Source organism: Haliotis rufescens, unplaced genomic scaffold (genome assembly GCF_023055435.1).
Source record: "Haliotis rufescens isolate VD_foot unplaced genomic scaffold, xgHalRufe1.0.p SCAF_30, whole genome shotgun sequence".
In the NCBI taxonomy this organism is placed as follows: domain Eukaryota; kingdom Metazoa; phylum Mollusca; class Gastropoda; order Lepetellida; family Haliotidae; genus Haliotis; species Haliotis rufescens.
The window spans coordinates 5,140,952-5,162,418 of record NW_025964002.1 but is presented as its reverse complement, the minus strand read 5'-3'; the positions used below and the strand labels follow the sequence as shown (position 1 = coordinate 5,162,418).

The following is a 21,467-nucleotide window of genomic DNA, read 5'->3' as shown; positions in this document are numbered from 1 at the left end:
AGTTGAGTGATGCCCCATTTCTTCTCAGCAGCATGAAGGGCACGGCCACCATAGCAGATGACATGTTCTTGGCCAGAAGCATCTCGTTGACCTAAGATATAACCTATGGCTGAGGTAGAGGCATCCGTTGTTAGAATGAATGGTTTATTGGGATCAGGATATGTTGAGACAGGGGCTGAAGTTAGGCATCCTTTCAATTTGTTAAGTGCCTGCTCACACTCGTCTGACCAATTAAAGGTGGCATCCTTTTGAAGCAAGTTGTACAATGGTGATGCTATGCGGGAAAAATTTGGGACAAATTTGCGGTAGTAACTTGCAAGACCCAAGAAATGTCTGATGTCATGGACATTTTTGGGAGAAGGGATGCTTTTAACAACTTCTACTTTTAATTTGTCAACTTCTACTCCATCTTTGCTGAAGACGTGGCCTAAATACGTTACTCTCTTAGCTGCAAATCTACATTTGCTTGGTTTTAAGGTAAGACCAGCTTCTTTAAGTTTGCCAAAAACGCATTTCAGATGATGTAAGTGTTCTTCAAATGTTCTGCTGTAGATTATCATATCATCCACATATATTAAAATGTGTTTCCAATTCATAGCTTGAAGAGCAGAACAAATGGTTTGCTGGAATGCTGCTGGTGCATTTTTGAGACCGAAAGGAAGACGATTGAATTCAAAAATGCCATCTTGCGTGATGAAGGCGGATTTGTGCTTTGTTTCTGGGTGAAGTGGTATCTGCCAAAATCCACTTGCACAATCAAGAACAGAGAACATCTGAGCATGTTTTTCACCAATAGCATCTATGACATCTTCCAAACGTGGAAGAGGGAAAAATATTGGTTTCGTAACTGCATTGAGCTTGCGATAATCTACCGCAAATCGATAACTGTTGTCAGATTTCTTGACCATGACTACTGGCGAATGCCATTCAGAATGACTTGGTTCTATTATGCCTGCATCTAACATTTCTTTAATTTGCCTAGCACATTCTTTTCTAACTAAAGATGACTGGCGGTAGAAGGGGAGTCTAACAGGACGGGTATGCTCTGTTTCAATCTTATGTTGATGCAGATGTGTTGTGCCTAGCTCTGACAATTCTCGTGCGAAAACAGATCTTTGAGACAACAGGAAGCACTCAAGCTGTTGCTTCTGGGTCTCTGTGAGATCTGAGTCACTCAGGTCAAAATTCAGGTTAGCACTTAGCTTTGATGGGCTAGAAGGGACTGCAGTGTTGACTGATGGATGATCTAAGATTCGCTCAGATTCCAATGTATGGACAGATGATGGGTCAATGATGGATGCTGTGGCTACTATTCGTTGACAACGAAGTGTGACAGGTTTATCAGTTGGGTTGAGAAACCTCATACATGGTCTACCCTTGGCACTTTGAATGAGACATTTGGCTCCTTGAAGCTGGAGTGCCTCTAGGCCAGGAAATGGTTCCAGTAGGAATACTCTGTTGTTCTCACAACGGGAGATTTTAACAGGAATATCAGCTTGGGAGTGGGGAGGAATCTGAACTGTTTTGCGAGGTCTAGCAAACCCTGCATTGGCATCCACCAAGCTTACGGATATTAATCCATCATGCAGGTGAACTGTGCGGTTTGATAGATCAATTTTGACATGGTTTGACTGGAGAAAGTCTAAACCAAGAATGATGGTATGATGTAATGATGTGAAGACATGAAACTCCTGGGAATAAGAAGCATGGCCTATGTTAAGTTGTAGAGTGACTAAACCTAACACAGGATGGCGTTCTCCTCCTACACCAAGAATCTCTGTTAGATGAGATTTCTGAAGGTGAGACTCAGTGAGTCCTATTTTCTTCAGAAATTTCATATGAACACAGCTGATTGTTGCTCCAGTGTCTATCAATGCTGTTGTTTTGACTTGTCTGACCTTAACTTGAATGGTGTTTTTAGATAATGGGGCTACAAGAGATACATGATGTTGTTTAGAGTTAGTAGAGGATTGGGAAGTAGGGGTAGTATGCCTAGTGGGTGGGTCAGATGGTTTAGATTGTTTCAATGGGTGCCTGATTCTAGGTGGATCCTTAGAATCAGGCACGCGTCCCTATTGATTATCTATCTTAGACAGAAGAACCTGGTAACATACAGATGTATGGTGACCTTTCTTTCTACAAACATTGCAAATGGTATGCCGATGGGGACAGTAATTATGCTGAGAACAATACCCACCACATCCTGAGCATCTTTCTCTGTTGTTTCTGCTTGATGGTCGGAGTTGCTCTCGCCTGAAGTCACGTGGCCTGTGCTGCGACTGTGGACTGGCATACGATGACTGATGACCTTGTCTTGAGCTGTAGTCATCAAGTCGAGGTGGTGACTGGAACCTGACTCTTTGTTGACAGTCATCATGGAGCGTCTCCTGCTGTGTAGACATTGCAGCTGCTAAAGGCTTCTGTTGGCTCTCCATTAGCGACATCACTAGTGTTGATAGCTTAGTCACCTGGTCTGTGAGGTTAGCTTGATCTGGCTGTTGGATGCTGAGGTATGATTTGGATGCTAGTTCACCCTGTTGACGCACTTCTTCCAATGTTTTGGGTTCTTTATTATAGACCCATTGTCTGACGGAAGGGCACAGACCATTCACAGCTATGGCAACTAAGATGTCGACTGGTATGGATTTACTAGAGGTGGACTGCTGTAACCTACTGATGTAATCTGATACCGATTCAGCAGGTTGCTGATTGATTGCCAATACCGACAGATCAAATTGTCCTGATGGTTGAAATCTAGTAATGAAAGCTTGTTTCAAGCTATTCCAGTCTGACTTGATATCGTCACTCAAGGCATGATGCCACTGTTTGGCTGGTCCTTCTAAAAGGAAGTTCAACATTAAACACGCTCTGTCTTGATCAGTACCTTGGAGTTTAACCCAAGTTTCTAGATCTGACCACCAGTTATTTGCATCCTGTTTACCTGAATATTTAGGAAGTTGAATATGTGACATGGCCATGCTTGTGGTTGAAGCCGTGGAGGAAATACTTTGAGTAGCTGCTGTTGAGGATGTTGTTGGTGACGTTGATATGGCTGTTGATACTGACGTAGATGTTGATGTTGACGTTGACGTTGGTACCGTTGATGTTGACGTTTGGTGGATGTTGCTGGTGATGTTGGTATTGTAGAGGTTGGCGTCTCTGATGTAGAGCTGTTGTTGATGATGACTCTGCCTGGTAACTCAGGGTTACAACGAGACAAGACTAAAAGACTGCAGCCTCATCCTGTTCTCTGTGTTCTGCCTTTCATCAGCACCGGAAACTTTGATCTCCATCAACTGACGTAGCTTGTGTTCCGGGCCGTTTTGCCTTGTATGGGCGTGGTCCCGTTTGCTACGTCACAATGGCCAAGATAGTGGGGGAATTAACTTGGTAGAGCTGATTACTCGGCTGTCACCTTTAAAACAGAGAGAAGGCTGCTGAGTCCCTTGAAGTCTTTATTCGTGGCAGAGTGAAATTTAATATATAGAGAGATATTTAAACAATATTACATTACAAGATAGATACATTCAATGACTTGTTACATTAAATATATAATTGACAACCATACATGAATTGATAGCGACTGGTTTAAACTTTCTTAACAGGACTGTTCTAATAAATAAGGTACAAAACGAATTGTGAATAATAAGCGACTGGGAGGTATTTCATGTTATTCTAGCTATGACATTTCATACAGGAACTGTTAACATTTACATTTACGGCATTCTAGCGTTACTCGTGTATTTACATACAAATGTATTTAACATATTGTATAATTTCAATGCCGTAAATGCTTAACCAAATGATAGACGTAGCATGGCCAATATTCGTATGAGACGGTATTTACGTGAGATTACCCACGGGTATTTACCACAATGTACTCTTTCTCATATGTAGGGACTCAGGCCTTCTATAGAATGCGTTAGTTACCTAATATTGAAACTATGACATAAATCTGCTACATGCGTGGCGTATTAATTACACTTATTCGACAGTTACAGAGCACACTGACCGCGTAATATCCTTTGTATTCCACCTATCTGATACTAAAATGACGATGCGTCCGGCCATACACAGCATGTTATAGCCTGGGGCATAACCCGAGCCTGGCCACCTGGCTGAGTTAGATAATCCAGAGTCACTGGTTTGTGACGGTCAGTTACGTGCATGGCAGCTGACTAACATTATCTACAGAAATATATTTAGGTATAGCTAGTTGTAAGATAAAATATTGAGAGAAATACAAAACATAATATTGAAATATGACCACTATAATTATGGGTTAATTATAGTGATTTTAGGACTATGACAGGAAATACAAACGTACCAATCCAAACAGAAAACCAAGAACCAAAATTCCATTACCATAAAGCTAACTGGGACCAATTCCAAGATATCTGCAACGAAGCTAACTTAAACGAAATAGAAAATAATGATCCAGAAACCTATTGTAGAAACCTAACAGACTATATAATAAACGCAGCCAAAACCTCCATCCCCTTCAAAACATCTAAGACAGGCAAGGCAAACCCACGGTACCATGGTGGAATGAGGAAATAGAACAGACTAGACGAAAACGTAAATCAGCCTTCAATAAAGCAAAACGCGACTACAAACATCTAAACATAGCCCACGAACTAAACCACCAGGTTCAAAAACTAGTCCAACTAGCCAAAAGTAGAGACTGGAAAAAATTCTGCGAAGGTATAAATAACCGTACAGATGCCAGAACGGTCTGGCGCAAAATCCACGCCATTAATTAGAGAATTAAAACGACATAAAAAAAACCCTAACATTAACAACTCAACCAACCCCGCCCAAAAAGCAAATAATCTCGCCAACCACTTTTCAGCCGTTAGCAGTAACACCCAACTTCAGCCAAAAATTCCAAGATAAACTTAAAACAAAAAACAAACCCACAAAAGAACCAAACAATAACAATCTAGAAATAAACCAACCCTTCACAATGGAGGAGCTCCTCTACGTAATCCAAAACAGGAAAAAGGGCACAGCCCCAGGATTTGACCTAACTTCTTACCAAATAATTAAAAAATCTCCCGCTAAAACTACTCCAGGCACTACTCAAACTATACAATCCCATCTACCTAAACGGACAGGTTCCTACTCCCTGGAAACAGGCCCTAGTCATACCAATCCCTAAACCTAATAAACCAGCTAATCAAGCTAACTCATATAGACCAACATCCCTAACTTCAAACTTATGCAAAGTAATGGAATCAATGGCTAAAAATAGATTACAACATTACCTAACCCAAAATAACATCAACTATTGAACTGCATGGCAAGTATTTATAAAACGACCGGGGAAGGAAATATTATGGGGGGAGATTTTATTTCGTAGGGTGGGGGAGAGTTTATTTTCGAGAGGGGCGGAACTGTACCGGTATAAATTCGCCGGGGGGGGGGGGGGGGGGGGGGGGGGGAAGTTTTATTCTGGGGGCGAATATATTTCGTGGCACCGGCAAACCGAGGTTAAACCATTAGAACTACTACTATAAGCCCTCTGAGAAAACGAATTACAGTGACTATATAAAAGCGGATGAAATACTTCCCAAATGCTGCTTAGTGGTATCCTCAAACTTTGTATTGATAGTTGCTGTACAATCTTTCATACAGCAACGCAAGTGAATTGTTGTATTTCTTCTGCTCTTTATACGGAATCTGTAACTTCATATCTGTAACCCATGGCCAGTGAGTGTACCACGAGGCTACAGGTGTAAATAAGACTCACTTGTTTTTAGAATGTCCTTTTCAAGATCCGTACGCCAGCAACAGATATTTTACGTGCGTTTCCCAAGGTTCATGGAAAGTATGTTCGAAACACATAAAAATGTTGAAAAATGTTGTATTAAGTTTCTTTTTTCGGTTTATAAGCATGGAAAAACACTTTCCCTCGGTTTGGGTAGACAGAGCATGCCCTGGGGAGAGGGAAAACCCAAGGGGACGAAGCCCCCGCGGTTTTTCCCCACCCCCAGGGCATGCTCTCCAAAACCTCGTGAGCGTGTTTTCTCAGATACATAACATTCAGGATGCCGGCAAACCGAGGTTAAACCATTAGAACTACTACTACTGACCAATGAAAAGGGGATTAAAGTAACTATAAGCCCTCTGAGAAAACGAATTACAGTGACTATATAATACACTGAGAACTACTACTAATTAGGATTACTGACCAGTGAAAAGGGATTAAGTAACGGAGTTAACTATAAGCTCTCTGCGAAAATGAATTTTCTGAGTTTAAACAAGATTGTTAACTATTCTTTGGTGTTGATTTCTTACTCCGTTCTGGCTGACAAATGGGTGAAGAAAGGGCTGAATCCACTTAAACCTAAGGTAACAGGCATGGGATTAGTAATCAATCAACCATTACTAGAAGTGTCTGGGATCTCTGACAGATGGGAGGACGGTTTACCCACACTGTGCCCACTTTTGAATTTGGATCTTATAACAACAAAGGGTTGAGTGATTAGGCCGTATCACCATCAGGGTTGCAGTGCCCACTATGCCACAGTGCATGTATAGGCCCATGGATATACTAGTATATTGAAATAAGCATACACAAGAATGTAAATAATGATATATTATTGGCAAAATAAAAACCTATTTATAACAATCCAAGCACAATCATGTGTAATTCGTCCCGCCTTGATCATTAGGATTGTAACTTAATGCTACTTGTGCGTTTGCCATGATGCACTGTCTGACTGACTGGCTGATATAGAAGATTTAACGTGCGCTTTCCGACTGCAGCGTATTTCGCACACGGGCCTGGCCAGACCATTTAGTGTATTCCGAGAAGGGTGAAAGTGGTGTGTGCAACACAAGAGGGGGCTTTTAGGTGTTGCTTATATCGATTTTTTGAAATTTTAAAATTTGGAATAATTGCCGAGGTGGGTGGATGCACTGTCTTACTTACTTACTTACTTTGGAGATTTAACGTGCGCTTTCCGACTGATGCGTATTTCGCACACGGGCCCGGCCAGGCCATTTAGTGTGTTTCCTAAAGGGGCGAAGGTGGTCTGTGCAACCCAAGAGGGGGGTTTTAGGGGTTGCTTATATAGAATTTGGGAATTTTGAGATTTGGAATAGATGCCGATGGGATTGAGGAGGAGAACTAAGGGAGCTGGGTATGGTGGATGTGTGTTTGTTTATGTGATTTTGATTTGGTGAGTTATTGTGTTTTTAGATGCGTTTTATTAGATCCGTTTTGATTAAGAATACGCCTAAGGCCTTGAAGTTTTCTAGTTTATTTTGTGGGTTTAGTATTGCTTCTAGAGTTAGAGCCTTGTTTAGATTGAGGGTGGTTTGTAATGCGGTTCGATGTGTTAGGTAGTGTGTGCAGTGGATGAGTGCGTGTTCTGGGGTTTCTGGTTGTTTGCAGTGTGGGCAGTTACCTGTAGTGTGTTTTTTTAAAAATTTTAGGTGGTTATTTAGGTTGGTGTGTCCTGTTTGGAGTTTAGTGATTACTCTGTCGATTTTTTTGGATGGATGGAGAATTTTTGGTTTGGTTAGTGGTTTGCTGAGCACTTTTTTGATTTGGCTATTTGAGTTTAGATATAGGTTATGCCATTTTTTGGTGATTTTTTGCTTGTTTACACTTTTAATTTCTGATTTTGAGATGGGTAAGTTTAAGCTTATTTCTGGGATTTTGAGGGATAGTTTAGCTGCTTTATCGGCGTTTTCATTACCGTATATTCCTACGTGGGCGGGTATCCACAAGAAGGTTATTTGTTTGCCTGCCTTAGTTAGGTCGTTGGAGCTTTTAAGTATTTGATTTATTAATTTAGGTCGGTTTTTGGTATTTTTGTTTTGGATGGCTTGCAGTCCACTTAGGGAGTCGGTAAGTATTAGGATTTTTTTTGTGGTTTTTGGATTCTTGATTATGGAGGGCTGAGGCCATGCCCATTAGTTCTGCCGTGAATATTGATTGGTTGTTTGGGAGTCGGAAGGATTGTGTGGTTTTAGTTGGTTGTGTGGTATGGACTCCGAAACCTGTGTGTTTGGAGGTTCGGATCTGAGGATCCGTCCGTGTAAATGTGACACCAATTTGGCCAATTTTCGTGTATGTATGCTAGTGTGGTAGTTTTAGCTATGTTTGGGTCGGTTTGTTTATTTATTTGGCTAGCTAGTGTTGTGTCTATTTTGGGTATTTTAAGTTTAGGGGTGAAGATATTTGATTGTTTGCAGTTTTGTTTAAGATTTTTAATTTGGTGTTCATTTAGGTAGTTTGTTATTCTTTGGGATATTGGGGTAAGTAAGGGGTGTTTACGAGCTAGAGCTTGGTTTTTGGGGCTGATGTTTTGGTTTATTAAGTTTTGGATGAGAGGGTTTGATTGGGACGCGGCCCAGAAATTTAAGCTTAGCTGTTCCCTGCGTAGACTTAGTGGCATTTCTCCTGTTAAGGCCTGAAGTGAGGTGTAGGAGGTGCCATGTTGGGTGCGTGTAATTAGTTTGAGAGCCTGATATTGTATTGAGTCAAGTTTTTTAGATAGAGAGTTGTTTAGGGTGTTGTATATGGCGCAGCCGTAGTCTAGTTTTGATCTAATTAGTGATATGTAGAGAGAGAGGAGGGTATCTTTGGATGATCCCCAATTAGAGCCAGTTAGGCATCTTAGGGTGTTTAGGTCTTTACTGCATTTAGTTGTTAGGTTTTGGATGTGAGCATCCCAGGTGAGATGTTCATCGAAAATAAGTCCTAAGAATTTGGTTTGTTTTTGAAATTTGATTGTTTGATTGTTTAGCTGGAGGATTGGGGAGGCGGGTTTCATGTTTTTATGTTTGAATACTATTCCTGTTGTTTTTTCTGAGTTAAGGGAGAAGCCCCATTTGTCAGCCCACTGTTGTATTTTATTAAGAGATTTTTGGAGTAAATTTTGGACCATGTTCATGCTTTTAGTGCGGATCCAGATGGCTCCATCATCCGCGAATTTTGATGTGTTTACTTTAGGGGATAGGCCCTCGAATAGATCGTTTATCATTATATTGAAGAGGGTGGGGCTGAGGATACTGCCCTGTGGAGTACCATTTTCTAGGGGACATTGGTCCGATAGAGTTTGGTCTATACCCACGGTTATTTTACGATTGTTTAGGAAGTCCTGGATGTAGTTTATTATCTGACCTTTGAGTCCTATTTTTTTAAGTTTTTGTATTAGCCCATCGTGCCATACCATGTCGAAAGCTTTAGAGAAGTCTAAGAAGATGCCTGTGGTATATTGTTTATTTAGCTGTCCTGTCTTAATATCTTGTTCTAGTCGGGTGAGGTTATCTAGGGTTGAGCGGCCAGGAGTGAAACCGCTTTGATCTGGGTTTATGATGTTATTTTGGGTTAAGTAATGTTGTAATCTATTTTTAGCCATTGATTCCATTACTTTACATAAGTTTGAAGTTAGGGATATTGGTCTATATGAGTTAGCTTGATTAGCTGGTTTATTAGGTTTAGGGATTGGTATGACTAGGGCCTGTTTCCAGGGAGTAGGAACCTGTCCGTTTAGGTAGATGAGATTGTATAGTTTGAGTAGTGCCTGGAGTAGTTTTAGGGGGAGTTTTTTAATTATTTGGTAAGAAGTTAGGTCTAATCCTGGGGCTGTGCCCTTTTTCCTGTTTTGGATTACGTAGAGGAGCTCCTCCATTGTGTAGGGTTGATTTATTTCTAGATTGTTATTGTTTGGTTCTTTTGTGGGTTTGTTTTTTGTTTTAAGTTTATCTTGGAATTTTTTACTGAAGTTGGTGTTACTGCTAACGGCCGAAAAGTGGTTGGCGAGATTATTTGCTTTTTGGGCGGGGTTGGTTGAGTTGTCAATGTTAGGGGTTTTTTTATGTCGTTTTAAGCCTCTGATGGCGTGGATTTTGCGCCAGACCGTTCTGGCATCTGTACGGTTATTTATACCTTCGCAGAATTTTTTCCAGTCTCTACTTTTGGCTAGTTGGACTAGTTTTTGAACCTGGTGGTTTAGTTCGTGGGCTATGTTTAAATATTTGTAGTCGCGTTTTGCTTTATTGAAGGCTGATTTACGTTTTCGTCTAGTCTGTTCTATTTCCTCATTCCACCATGGTACCGTCGGTTTGCCTGTCTTAGATGTTTTGAAGGGGATGGAGGTTTTGGCTGCGTTTATTATATAGTCTGTTAGGTTTCTACAATAGGTTTCTGGATCATTATTTTCTATTTCGTTTAAGTTAGCTTCGTTGCAGATATCTTGGAATTGGTCCCAGTTAGCTTTATTGTAATGGAATTGTGGTTCTTGGTTTTCTGTTTGGATTGGTACGTTTGTATTTCCTATGGTTATGTTTATGGGGAAGTGGTCACAACCTAGCGGGACGTCGTGCACTTCCCATTGAGTACTTTGGGCTAGATCTGCGGTGCATATGGTTAGGTCGATAGCCGACATTTTTTGGTTTATCTTATCGTACCTCGTTGGTTGGTTGCTATTAAGGAGTACTAGGTCGTTTGTTTCTATCCATTCGGAGATTAATTTGCCATGATTATCTATTTTATCATCTATGCTCCATGTAGGATGGTGAGCGTTAAAGTCTCCTAGGAATATAGTAGATTTATCGCTTATTTGGAGTAGTTTGTTTAGATCCTCAGGTTGGACTTTTTGTTCCGCCCAGTGGTAAATATTTATGATGTTTATGTTTCGGTTATTTAATGTGATTTTAATGCCGTTGGCTTCTAGGTTTGGCGTGTCTATTTTTATTTCTTCGTAATTTATATCTTCCCTGATAAATATGATTAGTCCTCCTGCGGCTCTTCTTGTTTTCGGTTTAGCTCTGTCAGTTCTAACTGAGTTGTAGTTAGGTAGTGTGAATTTGGATTTTTTTGAGAATTTGGTTTCCTGTATACAAGCAATGTGAGGGCCTTTATTTAGTTTAAATTTAGTTTTTAGTTCATGGCCGTGGGAGGTGAGTCCGTTGGCGTTCCACTGAAAAATATTTAGTCCTTCGAATATTGGGTTCGGGTGATTGGTGATTTATTTTTTATTTTTTATTTTATTCGGTGAGTTCTTTTAGATGGAGGTTAAAGAGGAAGAAGGGAAGATCGGTTAATTTTAGATTGAAAGCTACTTTGTAGAAGGATTTCATGCTAGCTTTTGGTGAGTTTTGACTATGCATGTATGCTAGGAGTAAGGTGAGGTTGTTTAGGTTTTGGGTGTTGGCTGGTTGGGGAGTTTGGTTTGTTTTAGTTGGAGTAGTGTCTATTGTTTCCTCAGTAGTGGAGAAATCTTCGTCATCGGTTAGATTAGGTTTAGCTGATTGAGTTTCCATGGGGGAGGCATGTGATGTGGAGGATTGTGAAGGTGTTTGTGGGATGGGTGTAGCTGATGATTTCATAGTGTTTGTGTTTTGTTGTTGTGCTTGCTTGTGGGAGAGCGTTGTTACCATATTGGCTGTAGGGTGCTTGGATGAGGGTCGTGTTGTGGTGGTCATTTTGAGGTTTGTTTTGCATGCGGGGGTTGATGTTTTGGCTATGTGAGATGTGGGAGGGTTCGTGGTTGGTTGAGTGGCTGCTTGTATGTGTGAGGTGGGTGCGGTTTCTCGGTAGGGGCCCCAGACAGAGCTGTCGGTTATGGGTGTGGTGTTTGTTTGTGGGATGGTGTTTGGGTGTGGTGTAGGGAGGAGTGGTTTAGATGCAGGTGTAGCAAATTTTCGTGTTTGGATTTTAGCCGTGTCTATGTTTATGTGTTTGTTGGCCTGCTGGGTGAGTGTGTGTCTGTATGGGCATTGGTTTGAGAGTGAAGTGTGTTGGGTGGATTTGCAGTGGATGCACCAGGGTGTGCATGTGCCTGGGCAGTCTGTTTGTGCGCATTTTTTACATTTAGTTTTTCGGTATGTGCATTGGGAGGCAGTGTGGTTGTATTTGAGGCACTTTGTACATTGCTTAACCTGCTTTATATAGGGTTTGACTTCTAAGTTGGTGTGGGCTCCGAAGGATATGTGTTTGGGGGCTTCAGGGAATTTAGCGGTCTTTTTGAAGTTGATTATGACAATGGAGGTTGGGACCGTTTTTTCCGTTTCTAGTTGAGGTTATTCTACGCGTGCTGGTGATTAGGGGTTGAGGGTTTTGGTCTTGGTTTATGTTAGCTTCTAGAGAGTATAATTGTAAGTCCTCAGTTGTTTCCCTTGGGTTAACCCTAATTACGCCTCGTGTATATTGTTGCCAATTAGGTGTTTGTTTGATTACTGTGACGTGGAATATTTGAGTTATTTTATTTGCTGCGTTGTAAGATTCTCGGTTAGGGAAGATTATCTGGTATCCTTTGTTGGCTTTTTTAATATTGTTGTAATTTATTTTTTCTCTTTTAAACCAAAGTCCTATTTTATCTGCCGAAAGTTCTAGTGAGAGAGTGGTGCCTGAGCCTGCTGAGAAGAAGTAGAGGGAAGGTCGTGAGGAAGGCGGCCGGGGAGGGTGTGGGCGATGGAGGTGGAGTGGATGTGTCGAGTTTGCGTTTTTTGGTGTTTTGAGGTGGCGAGTTAGCTGGTTTGGTGGGGGTGGTGTGTGTCGTGTTTTCGCCATACTCGGTCGGGACGATGTTTTCGAGTGACCTCCCGGAAGTGTTGTGCGCTTCCGCAGGCGTGGGTGAGTTAGGAGCTGGCATGTCTGCGAGTGTGGCGTTGCGGGTGTCAGTCATGTTGTTTGGAGAGTTGGAGAGCGTGTGTTGTGGTGAGTGGTGGTGGAGTGGGAGTGGTGTTTTGGGGAGGGGAGTTGGTTTGTTGTTTTTACTTGGTGAGTTGTGTTTAGGAGGCGGAGGAGGTTGCGGTGGTTATTTGTTGTTGGTTTTAGTAGGAGGGTTTGTGAAATGGATTAATTATTAAAGATTTATTTTGTTGCTGGAAGGCTGGGATTAGGTGAGACAAGTGGAAAGCGGGGATTAGGAGATATTTAGTCGAAGGAGTGGAGGTATGTGAGTGGTGGGCGTGGGTGGTGAGTAGGAAAGAGCGTGTGTTGTGTTAAGGAGAAGGGGGGATTAGGTGTTTTTTTGTTTTTAGGAGTTGGGTCAAAGGGTGTGTTTGAGTGGTGGGCGTGGGTAGCGAGTAGAAATGAGTGCGAGCTGTGTTAGGGAGATGGGGGAGGATAAGGTGTTGGTTATTTATAAGAGTTGAGTGTTGTTGTTGGTTTTAAGGATTTAGGGGTTTTGTGATTAATTCGGTGAGAGTGATGTATGTGAATAAGGATGAAAGGATAACGTGATAATTACCGATGATGGAGTTTCCTTGGCTGGCTATCAGGCAATGCTCTGTGCTGGCTTGGGAAGTGTTGCTCGCTTGGCCAAGACTCGATTATTTACAGACCGCTGTCCTATAGCTGGAATATTGCTAGGTTCGGCGTTAAACAACAAACAAACAAACGATGAGAGTGATTTTAAGAGTATGTGAATAAGGCTGAAAGGATAACGTGATAATTACCGATGATGGATTTCTCCTTGGCTGGCTATCAGGCAATGCTCTGTGCTGGCTTGGGAGGTGTTGCTCGCTTGGAGTACAATCTGCAACTGTCAATTTCATCACGTATATATATGTAACTGGTTGACACCAATAACTCATCACTAAATAGTTTCAATGAAATCAATTATGGGAGCAAATTTCATATAATTATAAAGTAGTGAACAAATTTCACAAGAGTGAACACTTGTGAGAACATTTCACCTATCACCGCAGTGCCCATTGTACAGGTGAGAACATTTCAGCTGATACGGTCCCCCACTTAATCCCTAATCCCCCCATTGTGAAAGCATTTAGAAACTACAGCCTGTAAACAATAGAGTCCAGGAATGCGGATAATATGGTAATGGGATTATTACAGCAGACCTGAAAATGAAGAGAGTCTCTGGGTTCCTTTTTATTATCTTTTTATTAAGATAATTTAACAACTGTTTTTTCCTGTAAGATTTTTCTGTTCATTTTAGGGACTAGATGTTAGTCAAATGAAATGTTTACATTTCTCCTCTCTCTTCCTTCAAGGATCATGGTAAGCCTGTGAGGTGATAGCCGCGCGGTCATATAATACCTCCTATATCACATATCACTGTGTAATAACAACAGCGTAACATTTCAACTCGTCGGTGTAGTGATAGGATACATAGACATTCGATACACGAGATGTTAAGCAGCCTCGATGAATCTTGTACTGCTTCTCACCATGCAGCCAAGGTCAACTCGAACACCTGTAACTTGATATATCGTTTTGATAACCAAACTCACGTTATCAACGTCACAAACAAACGCTTTAACCGTGAAAACCGGAGGAGGACTATCGCTTTCATTGAAGCTAGGTGGAGCATGTTACGAGAAGCGTGACACCTTGGTGTCCATCAATCCATAACTTACAGGCTTTAGGAACATCATGAGTTGACCATCACTACAGAGTATTGCCCACTAATTGACCGACAGCGTGTGACGTCAGATAGACAAGTTGGTACATGGTGACGTCACATCTACGCAATAGATTCCTACGTGCAACCACAACTGCTCGAATGACGCCAGGGACTCACCACAGTCCAATTAGCGGCCAGGATGTGATTCAGAAAGACTTTTAAACGTCAACGTGACCTTGAATCTTACATGCAATTCATGAAATGCTGTCTTAAGTGAAATTCATCACGCCAAAGACACGGGTTCGATTCCCGACATGGATACAATGTGAAAAGCCAATTTCTTGTGTCCCACGCCGTGATATTGCAGGAATATTGCTAAAAGTGGCGTAAAATCAAACTCACTCACTCACGTTTAAATGAAAATAAAAATGTTGCCCTGCCAATTTTAACTTATTTCTGTTGATAACTTTCATTTTTATAGCATGTTACTTTCACCTCTTCAAATTCGCGTTTCTTTTGGAGTTCAGTGTATTGTAGGGAATATCAATGATGAACAAATTCTTATATATATGCGATTGAGGTTTTCGGTTCCACAAGAACCATCAAACCAACTTCTAAATATTTATATTCCCTGAAACACGTAACGTCAGGGACATCGTTGACATCAATGTATTGTTAACGCGCAGTGAATGTTCTGTCACCTATGCGCACTGGACAATTTTGACTGGGTTCTGTCTTTATCTTGTTGCATGTTTCACGTGACTATTTGCGAAACATATCCTGTCCTCTAGTGATACTTAAAGCAGTGTATCAATTTACGCCCTATCTCATGTCAATTTCATCTTGATAAGTACATGTTTGCAAGACATTGTTTCCCATTCACAGACGGAACCGCCCCCTGGAACCATATCTCTGGTATTCTTCAAGGCCAACCATATCCATTTCAGTCACTGAGTCCTGTGTTGGACGTGAGACACATGTCTGAGAGTCGTGGTGCCATGGAGCGGTGGTTGGTTCTCCTCCTTGCCTTGACTTTGGTTAGTGGGAACTTTAATGTGAGTCTCGAGGAGGTGGCTACTGTGTTTTTGCCGACAACTGGACGAGAGTGGGATTACAAAGTTGTCCAACGTGCGACCTACGATGCCGACACCAAGCTCCTTTACGTTGTTGGTAAGTGTGAGGGGCGGGGACGGTACAGGTTTGACGTCGTGATCAACGCGCTTGATCATAACGATAGGCGTTCGATTCCTTACATGGGTACAACATGCTCAGAACCCACCAACGTGAACTTGTCTTTCTCTAAACCCCCAAATCTGACCCTTCCCCCCCTCCCTACCTGCCTCCCCTCTCTGTCTGTTACTGTTTCATATACTCTCTCTCTCTCTCTCTCTCACACACACACACACACACATACACACACACACACTCTCACACTCTCTCTCACACACACACACACACACACTCTTACTCCCTCCTTTCCTCCTCCCCTCTCTCTCTTGCTGTCTCTGTCTTTCTCTCTCTCTAACTCCCTCTCTCTCTCTCTCTCTTACGGGGCGGTCGGGTAGCCTAGTGGTTAAAGCGTTCGCTCGTCACGCCGAAGACCCGGGTTCGATTCCCGACATGGGTACAATGTGTGAAGCCCATTTCTGGTGTCCCCCGCCGTGATATTGCTGGAATATTGCTAAAAGTGGCGTAAAACCATACTCACTCACTCACTCTCTCTCTTACTCCCTCCCAATCTTACACACGCACTCTCCTTCTCTTACTCTCTCACCCTCCCCCCTCACTGTGTCTTTCTCTCTCTATGTCTTTCTCTCTCTATGTCTTTCTCTCTCTCTCTTACTCCCCCTCAATCTCTTTCTCTTACTCTCTCCCCTCCCCCTCTCACTGTGTCTTTCTCTCTCTATGTCTTTCTCTCTCTATGTCTTTCTCTCTCTCTCTCTCTCTTACTCCCTCTCCCACTGTCTTACTCCCCCTCAATCTCACACACACACTCTCTCTCTCACACACACACACCCTCTCCTTCTCTTACTCTCTCCCCTCCCCCTCACTGTGTCTTTCTCTCTCTCTCTTACTCCCCCTCCCACTCTTACTCCCCCTCAATCTCTTTCTCTAAATCTCTCCCCCTCTCCCTCTCTCTATGTCTTTTTCTCTCTCTCTTACTCCCCCTCCCACTCTCTTACTCCCCCTCAATCTCTTTCTCTTACTCTCTCCCCCTCCCCCTCTCACTGTGTCTTTCTCTCTCTATGTCTTTCTCTATGTATTTCTCTCTCTCTTACTCCCTCTCCCACTCTCTTACTCCCCCTCAAGCTCTTTCTCTTACTCTCTCCCCCTCCCCCTCTCACTGTGTCTTTCTCTCTCTATGTCTTTCTCTCTCTCTTACTCCCCCTCCCACTCTCTTACTCCCTCCCAATCTCTCACACACACTCTCCTTCTCTTACTCTCTCCCCTCCCTCTCCCTCTGTGTCTTTCTCTCTGTGTCTTTCTCTCTCTCTCTTACTCCCCCTCTCACTCTCTTACTCCCCCTCAATCTCTCACACACACTCTCCTTCTCTTACTCTCTCCCCTCCCTCTCCCTCTGTGTCTTTCTCTCTCCCTCTCTCTCTCTCTCTTACTCCCTCTCAATCTCTCAATCTCTCTTACTCCCTCTCAATCTCTCACACACCCTCTATCTCTCTCTCACACACACTCTCCTTCTCTTACTCCCTACCCCTCTCTGTCTTTCTCTCTCTATGTCTTTCTCTCTCTCTCTGTGTCTTACTCCCTCTCAATCTCTCACACACCCTCTATCTCTCTCACACACACACACTCCTCCTCTTACTCCCTCCCTCCTTTCCCCCTCTTTCTCTTGCTGTCTCTGTGTCTGTCTCTCTCTCCCCCTTTCTCTCTCTCTCTCTCTCTCTTACTCCCTAGCCCATTCTCTTACCCCCTCTCAATCTCTCTCACACACAGACTCTCCTTCTCTTACTCCCTACCCCCTCTCTGTCTTTCTCTCTCTCTCTGCCTGTCTCTCTCTCTCTCCACCCCCCCCCCCCCCCCTCTCTCTCTCTCTTTCTATGTCTTTCTGTACAAGAGTAGGTGTGATGGGATTCTGTCACTGACATCGGTCAGTGTAGACGGTTTCTTGGTATACCAATATTATTGATTGACAGATGAACTAGAGTATACTAATATCATGGATTGACAGCCTTACTAGACCGATGTAATGGATTAACAGATGAACTAGACCAATATCATGGATTGACAGATTAACTAGACCAATATCATGGATTGACAGATTAACTGAAGTAATATGAAAGAATCGGTTGTTTCATTTCTTTTGAGTCGCATACAGCCGCCCAAAACAAATGTTTTAAATGTGTTCCGAGGATAGCGCAACCACAGTCTGTGTAACCAAGTCGGCTGCGTGTACTCTTTACATCTTACAGGTTGTCATGGTGAAATACATAACCCTGACAACGGCATAAAACTAAACTCACTTTCCAATTAATCCTCATCGCAGGTGGGCTAAGCAGGTTCGTGATTGACATGAAGAACCCCCCGAACCTCGCCCCCGTTCGCACGGACTCCTCCCCGCAAGGTAACGTGGAGTACACCGACATCTCCTGCTGCGGCAACCACTTCATCCAGACAACCCATGACACTGCCTACCCACCCAACGGAACCGTCAAGATATTCAAAAAGTTCGACGCAAGTAGACCAACAGAAGAGGTCTTCTCTGCCCAAGGTAGAGGGTTCAACGTTTTGTTTGTTTTTTATATTAACAGTAAATCATATTGTAAGTGGCGCAGTTTGTAAACTGCACATTGTCCTGTCATGTTTTGGACTGCCTCTGTGGTCTAGCCGAAAGAGCATCTGCCCGGAGAGCGGAAAGTCGATGGTTAGATCGTCAGTATACTGTATCTGAGTGGGGTATCCATGTTAAACTGCGGCATGGTATCTCAGGCTTGCACTAAAAAACCGGCATTAATCTGAACTGGTATACAAACACATGCAAGCACGCACGCATGCACGCACGCACGCACACACAAACTTCACCAAACTCGGAACATACATGTAGATAGGTCTAGTGAACTGGTGCCTTTTGACATTTTGGGAGTTTTGAAAAAAATATATACTACATGTATGTATGTTGTTGTTGTTGATCTATACTTTCCATTGCAACATCTTTCATTTAGACTGCAAATGGCGGTATTGCTAGTTTCCGGAGCAGATCTTGAAAACCGTACAATATTTCTTCTCCAAACTTGGTACATAGATAGGTCTATTGGTGAACTGGTGCCTTTTGAATGTTTGTGATTTTAAAAAAATAATAGTTTTTGAGAATCCATGGCAACAAGTTTCATAAATATATTCACGACAAGTGTTCACACATCTTTTTCTACAACAGTTGGCGAGAACCCGAGTTGTGTGAGATTCCTTTCTGGGTGTAGGACGGCTATTGTTACTGTCAGAGGAAGTGCTTACAAATCCGGAAGTGATTTCATTGACCCCCAGGGCAAGGTCCTTCTTGTCCGCCTCCCAGGAGCCAGGTACGCTGGAAGCTTCGCCAGCAACGTTCACATCACAACGTTGGATTTCACAAAGTTTGATGCAAGGTAGGTGGGTGTACTTACTCCTAACTACCAGGAATACCAACGTCTGAGTTTTGTAATAAAATTGTATGTCCTTCTTTATATCAAACAGGGAGGGGCATATCCTCGTAGAACTATTCCAATTACATTCCCAGCAACCCAGCTATAATATCAGCATGGTATCCCAGTTGTGTAGCACTACTATTTTCATGGATGGATCTACACTCCTCACAAAAAGAAACGCACAGGTAGATTTTTAGTAAATTTATTGTACCTAATAAAGTCGACATATTTTATTTAATATCATAGATATAAATATGAAATTTTGGAGCTCGATAGTCACATGTCGTTGTACGAATTCTGTCCTGCGGAATTCTGCACCATTCTACTTGTAACGCGTTAGGCAGTTGTTGGAGTGTCTGCGGGGAGTTCATACCAGAGGTGTTCGATTGGGTTCGGATCTGGAGATCTCGACGGCCAGGGCAAGCCGTTGATGTTAGCATTATGAAGGTAGTCTACCGTGACACGAGCTGTGTGCGGTAGAGCGTTATCCTGTTGAAACAGCTCCTTCTGGCGGTCAATGGTTGGAAGGTGAGGTTGAAGAATTTGATTCATGTAGCGAATCGCTGTCAAATTTCCCTGAACCACAACCAAGTCAGATCTCGCTGTGTAGGATCCCCCCCCCCCCATACACACACATCATGACACTACCGCCACCGAATTTGTCGAATACACACTGTGGGACAAAGCGCTCATTTCGACGACGATAAACATCGTCTTCCATCTCGCCGGTGAAGAAATTATCTTGATTCATCGCGAAACCGCACTCATCTCCAGTTTCTCAAATTCTTAGGCTGTAAGGTATGGCACCAACGCAAGCGTCGCTGTCGATGGTTCTGTTGCAAAACAGGTACGATAACTGCTTTTCTGGGTCGGATTCCAGCCTCGTGGAGATGGTTTCTGACAGTCTGATATCCTCCTCAAACCAGAGATGCGTCCTGCAGTCTCCGCAGCTGTGGAGGAACAGTCGAATGTAGCGATCCTGTGCTGTGGTGGAGATTGAAGTGACGCGCGTGCATCAGAAGACTGCGATTCCCCTCTTTGAATACGTCCTACGGCAATGTTCCGATCGGCAGCACTGAGTCTCGGCACTTTCGAACTTGAAAAATGTTGCGATTGAATGACAAGTTATTGACTTACGAGGGGTGTCACATAAGTTTCCGGCCTCAACATGAACGGATAGCCCAAACTCAACCAAACTGCACCTGTTGCTAGAACAGTGTCTCTGCACGTGGATGACATGCAAAACATGAATCCCACGTGCTACAAGTTCCTATAAATTGCTATCAAACAGCATGACCCGCTCACATTTGGAAAAAATGGAGAAGACCGAATGTAGAGTCGTTATTAAGTATCTACATTTAAAATGTTAACGCCAAAGCAAATTCATGATGACATGGTACAAACATTAGGTGACAATGCTCCTTCGTATAGTACGGTCAAACAGTGGTGTGCTGAATTTACAAGGGGCAGACGCAGCACTGAAGACGAACCACGGTCTGGTCGCCCTTGTGAAGTGACTACCCAAGATGAAGTTGCAGCTGTTCTTGATACAATAATGCAGGACAGACGAGTAACTGTTAGACAGTTAGCTACTGCACATGACATGAGTAAAACATCAGTGGAACGAATAATCCATGAACATTTACACATGAACAAGGTGTCTGCCCGTTGGGTGCCCAGAATGTTGACAAAACAAAAACGTCAGAGGGTCATGATTAGTCAACAGCTTCTGGAAGATTTTCGGAGAGATCAACGTGCTTTCATGGCTCATATTGTTACTCAGAATGAAACCTGGGTTCATCATTTTGACCCAGAGACAAAAAGTCAGAGCATGCAATGGAAGCATGTGACGTTACCAACACCCAAAAAGTTCAAAAGCACATCTTCCAGTGGCAAGATCATGGCCTCCGTTTTCTGGGACTCCGCGGGCGTAATCATGATAGATTATCTACAGAAGGGTTCCACCATTAAGGGTGCATATTATGTAGATGAATTGCGCAGATTGCGAAATGAAATCAAAGCAAAGCGCAGAGGTAAACTAAGCCGAGGTGTCTGGCTCCTCCAGGGCAACGCACCAGTTCACACCGCCCAAGTAGCAGTGAGCGCTGCACATGAATGTGGCTTCAAGATCCTGCCTCACCCTGCCTATTCTCCAGATCTGGCCCCCTCTGACTTCTTCCTCTTCCCTCAATTCAAATCTGTACTCAGGGGCCGAAGATTTGGGACAATGAGGTCATCACTGCTGTAGAGGTATTTTTAGGGTCACGTGACAAACTGGTTTTCTGACGGGTTAAATATGCTGGAGAAACGGCGGAACAAGTGCATTGAGGTCAAGGGAGATTATGTTGAAAAATAAGTAAAACAGTTTTTATATAAATCGCAAATTACTTATGGAGGCCGGAAACTTACGGGACACCCCTCGTATGCTTACCTTTTTTATACGAATGCCTTAACTTGCAAAGAACAACACACTACCTGTGCGTTTCTTTTTTTGAAGAGT

The 21,467-nt window shown here is 42.8% G+C and overlaps 1 protein-coding gene across 1 annotated transcript in view; it reads left to right on the top strand.

Moving 5' to 3' along the window:
- The first annotated feature begins 15,265 nt into the window (after positions 1-15,265).
- Positions 15,266-21,467, top strand: part of LOC124125758 (mesenchyme-specific cell surface glycoprotein-like) — a 32,684-nt gene continuing 26,482 nt past the window's right edge. The window contains exons 1-3 of the mRNA XM_046489123.2: positions 15,266-15,500; positions 17,833-18,057; positions 18,721-18,928. Of these exons, the coding sequence (XP_046345079.2) occupies positions 15,308-15,500; positions 17,833-18,057; positions 18,721-18,928 (626 nt within the window). The 5' untranslated portion in view covers positions 15,266-15,307. The remainder of the gene's footprint in view (positions 15,501-17,832; positions 18,058-18,720; positions 18,929-21,467) is intronic.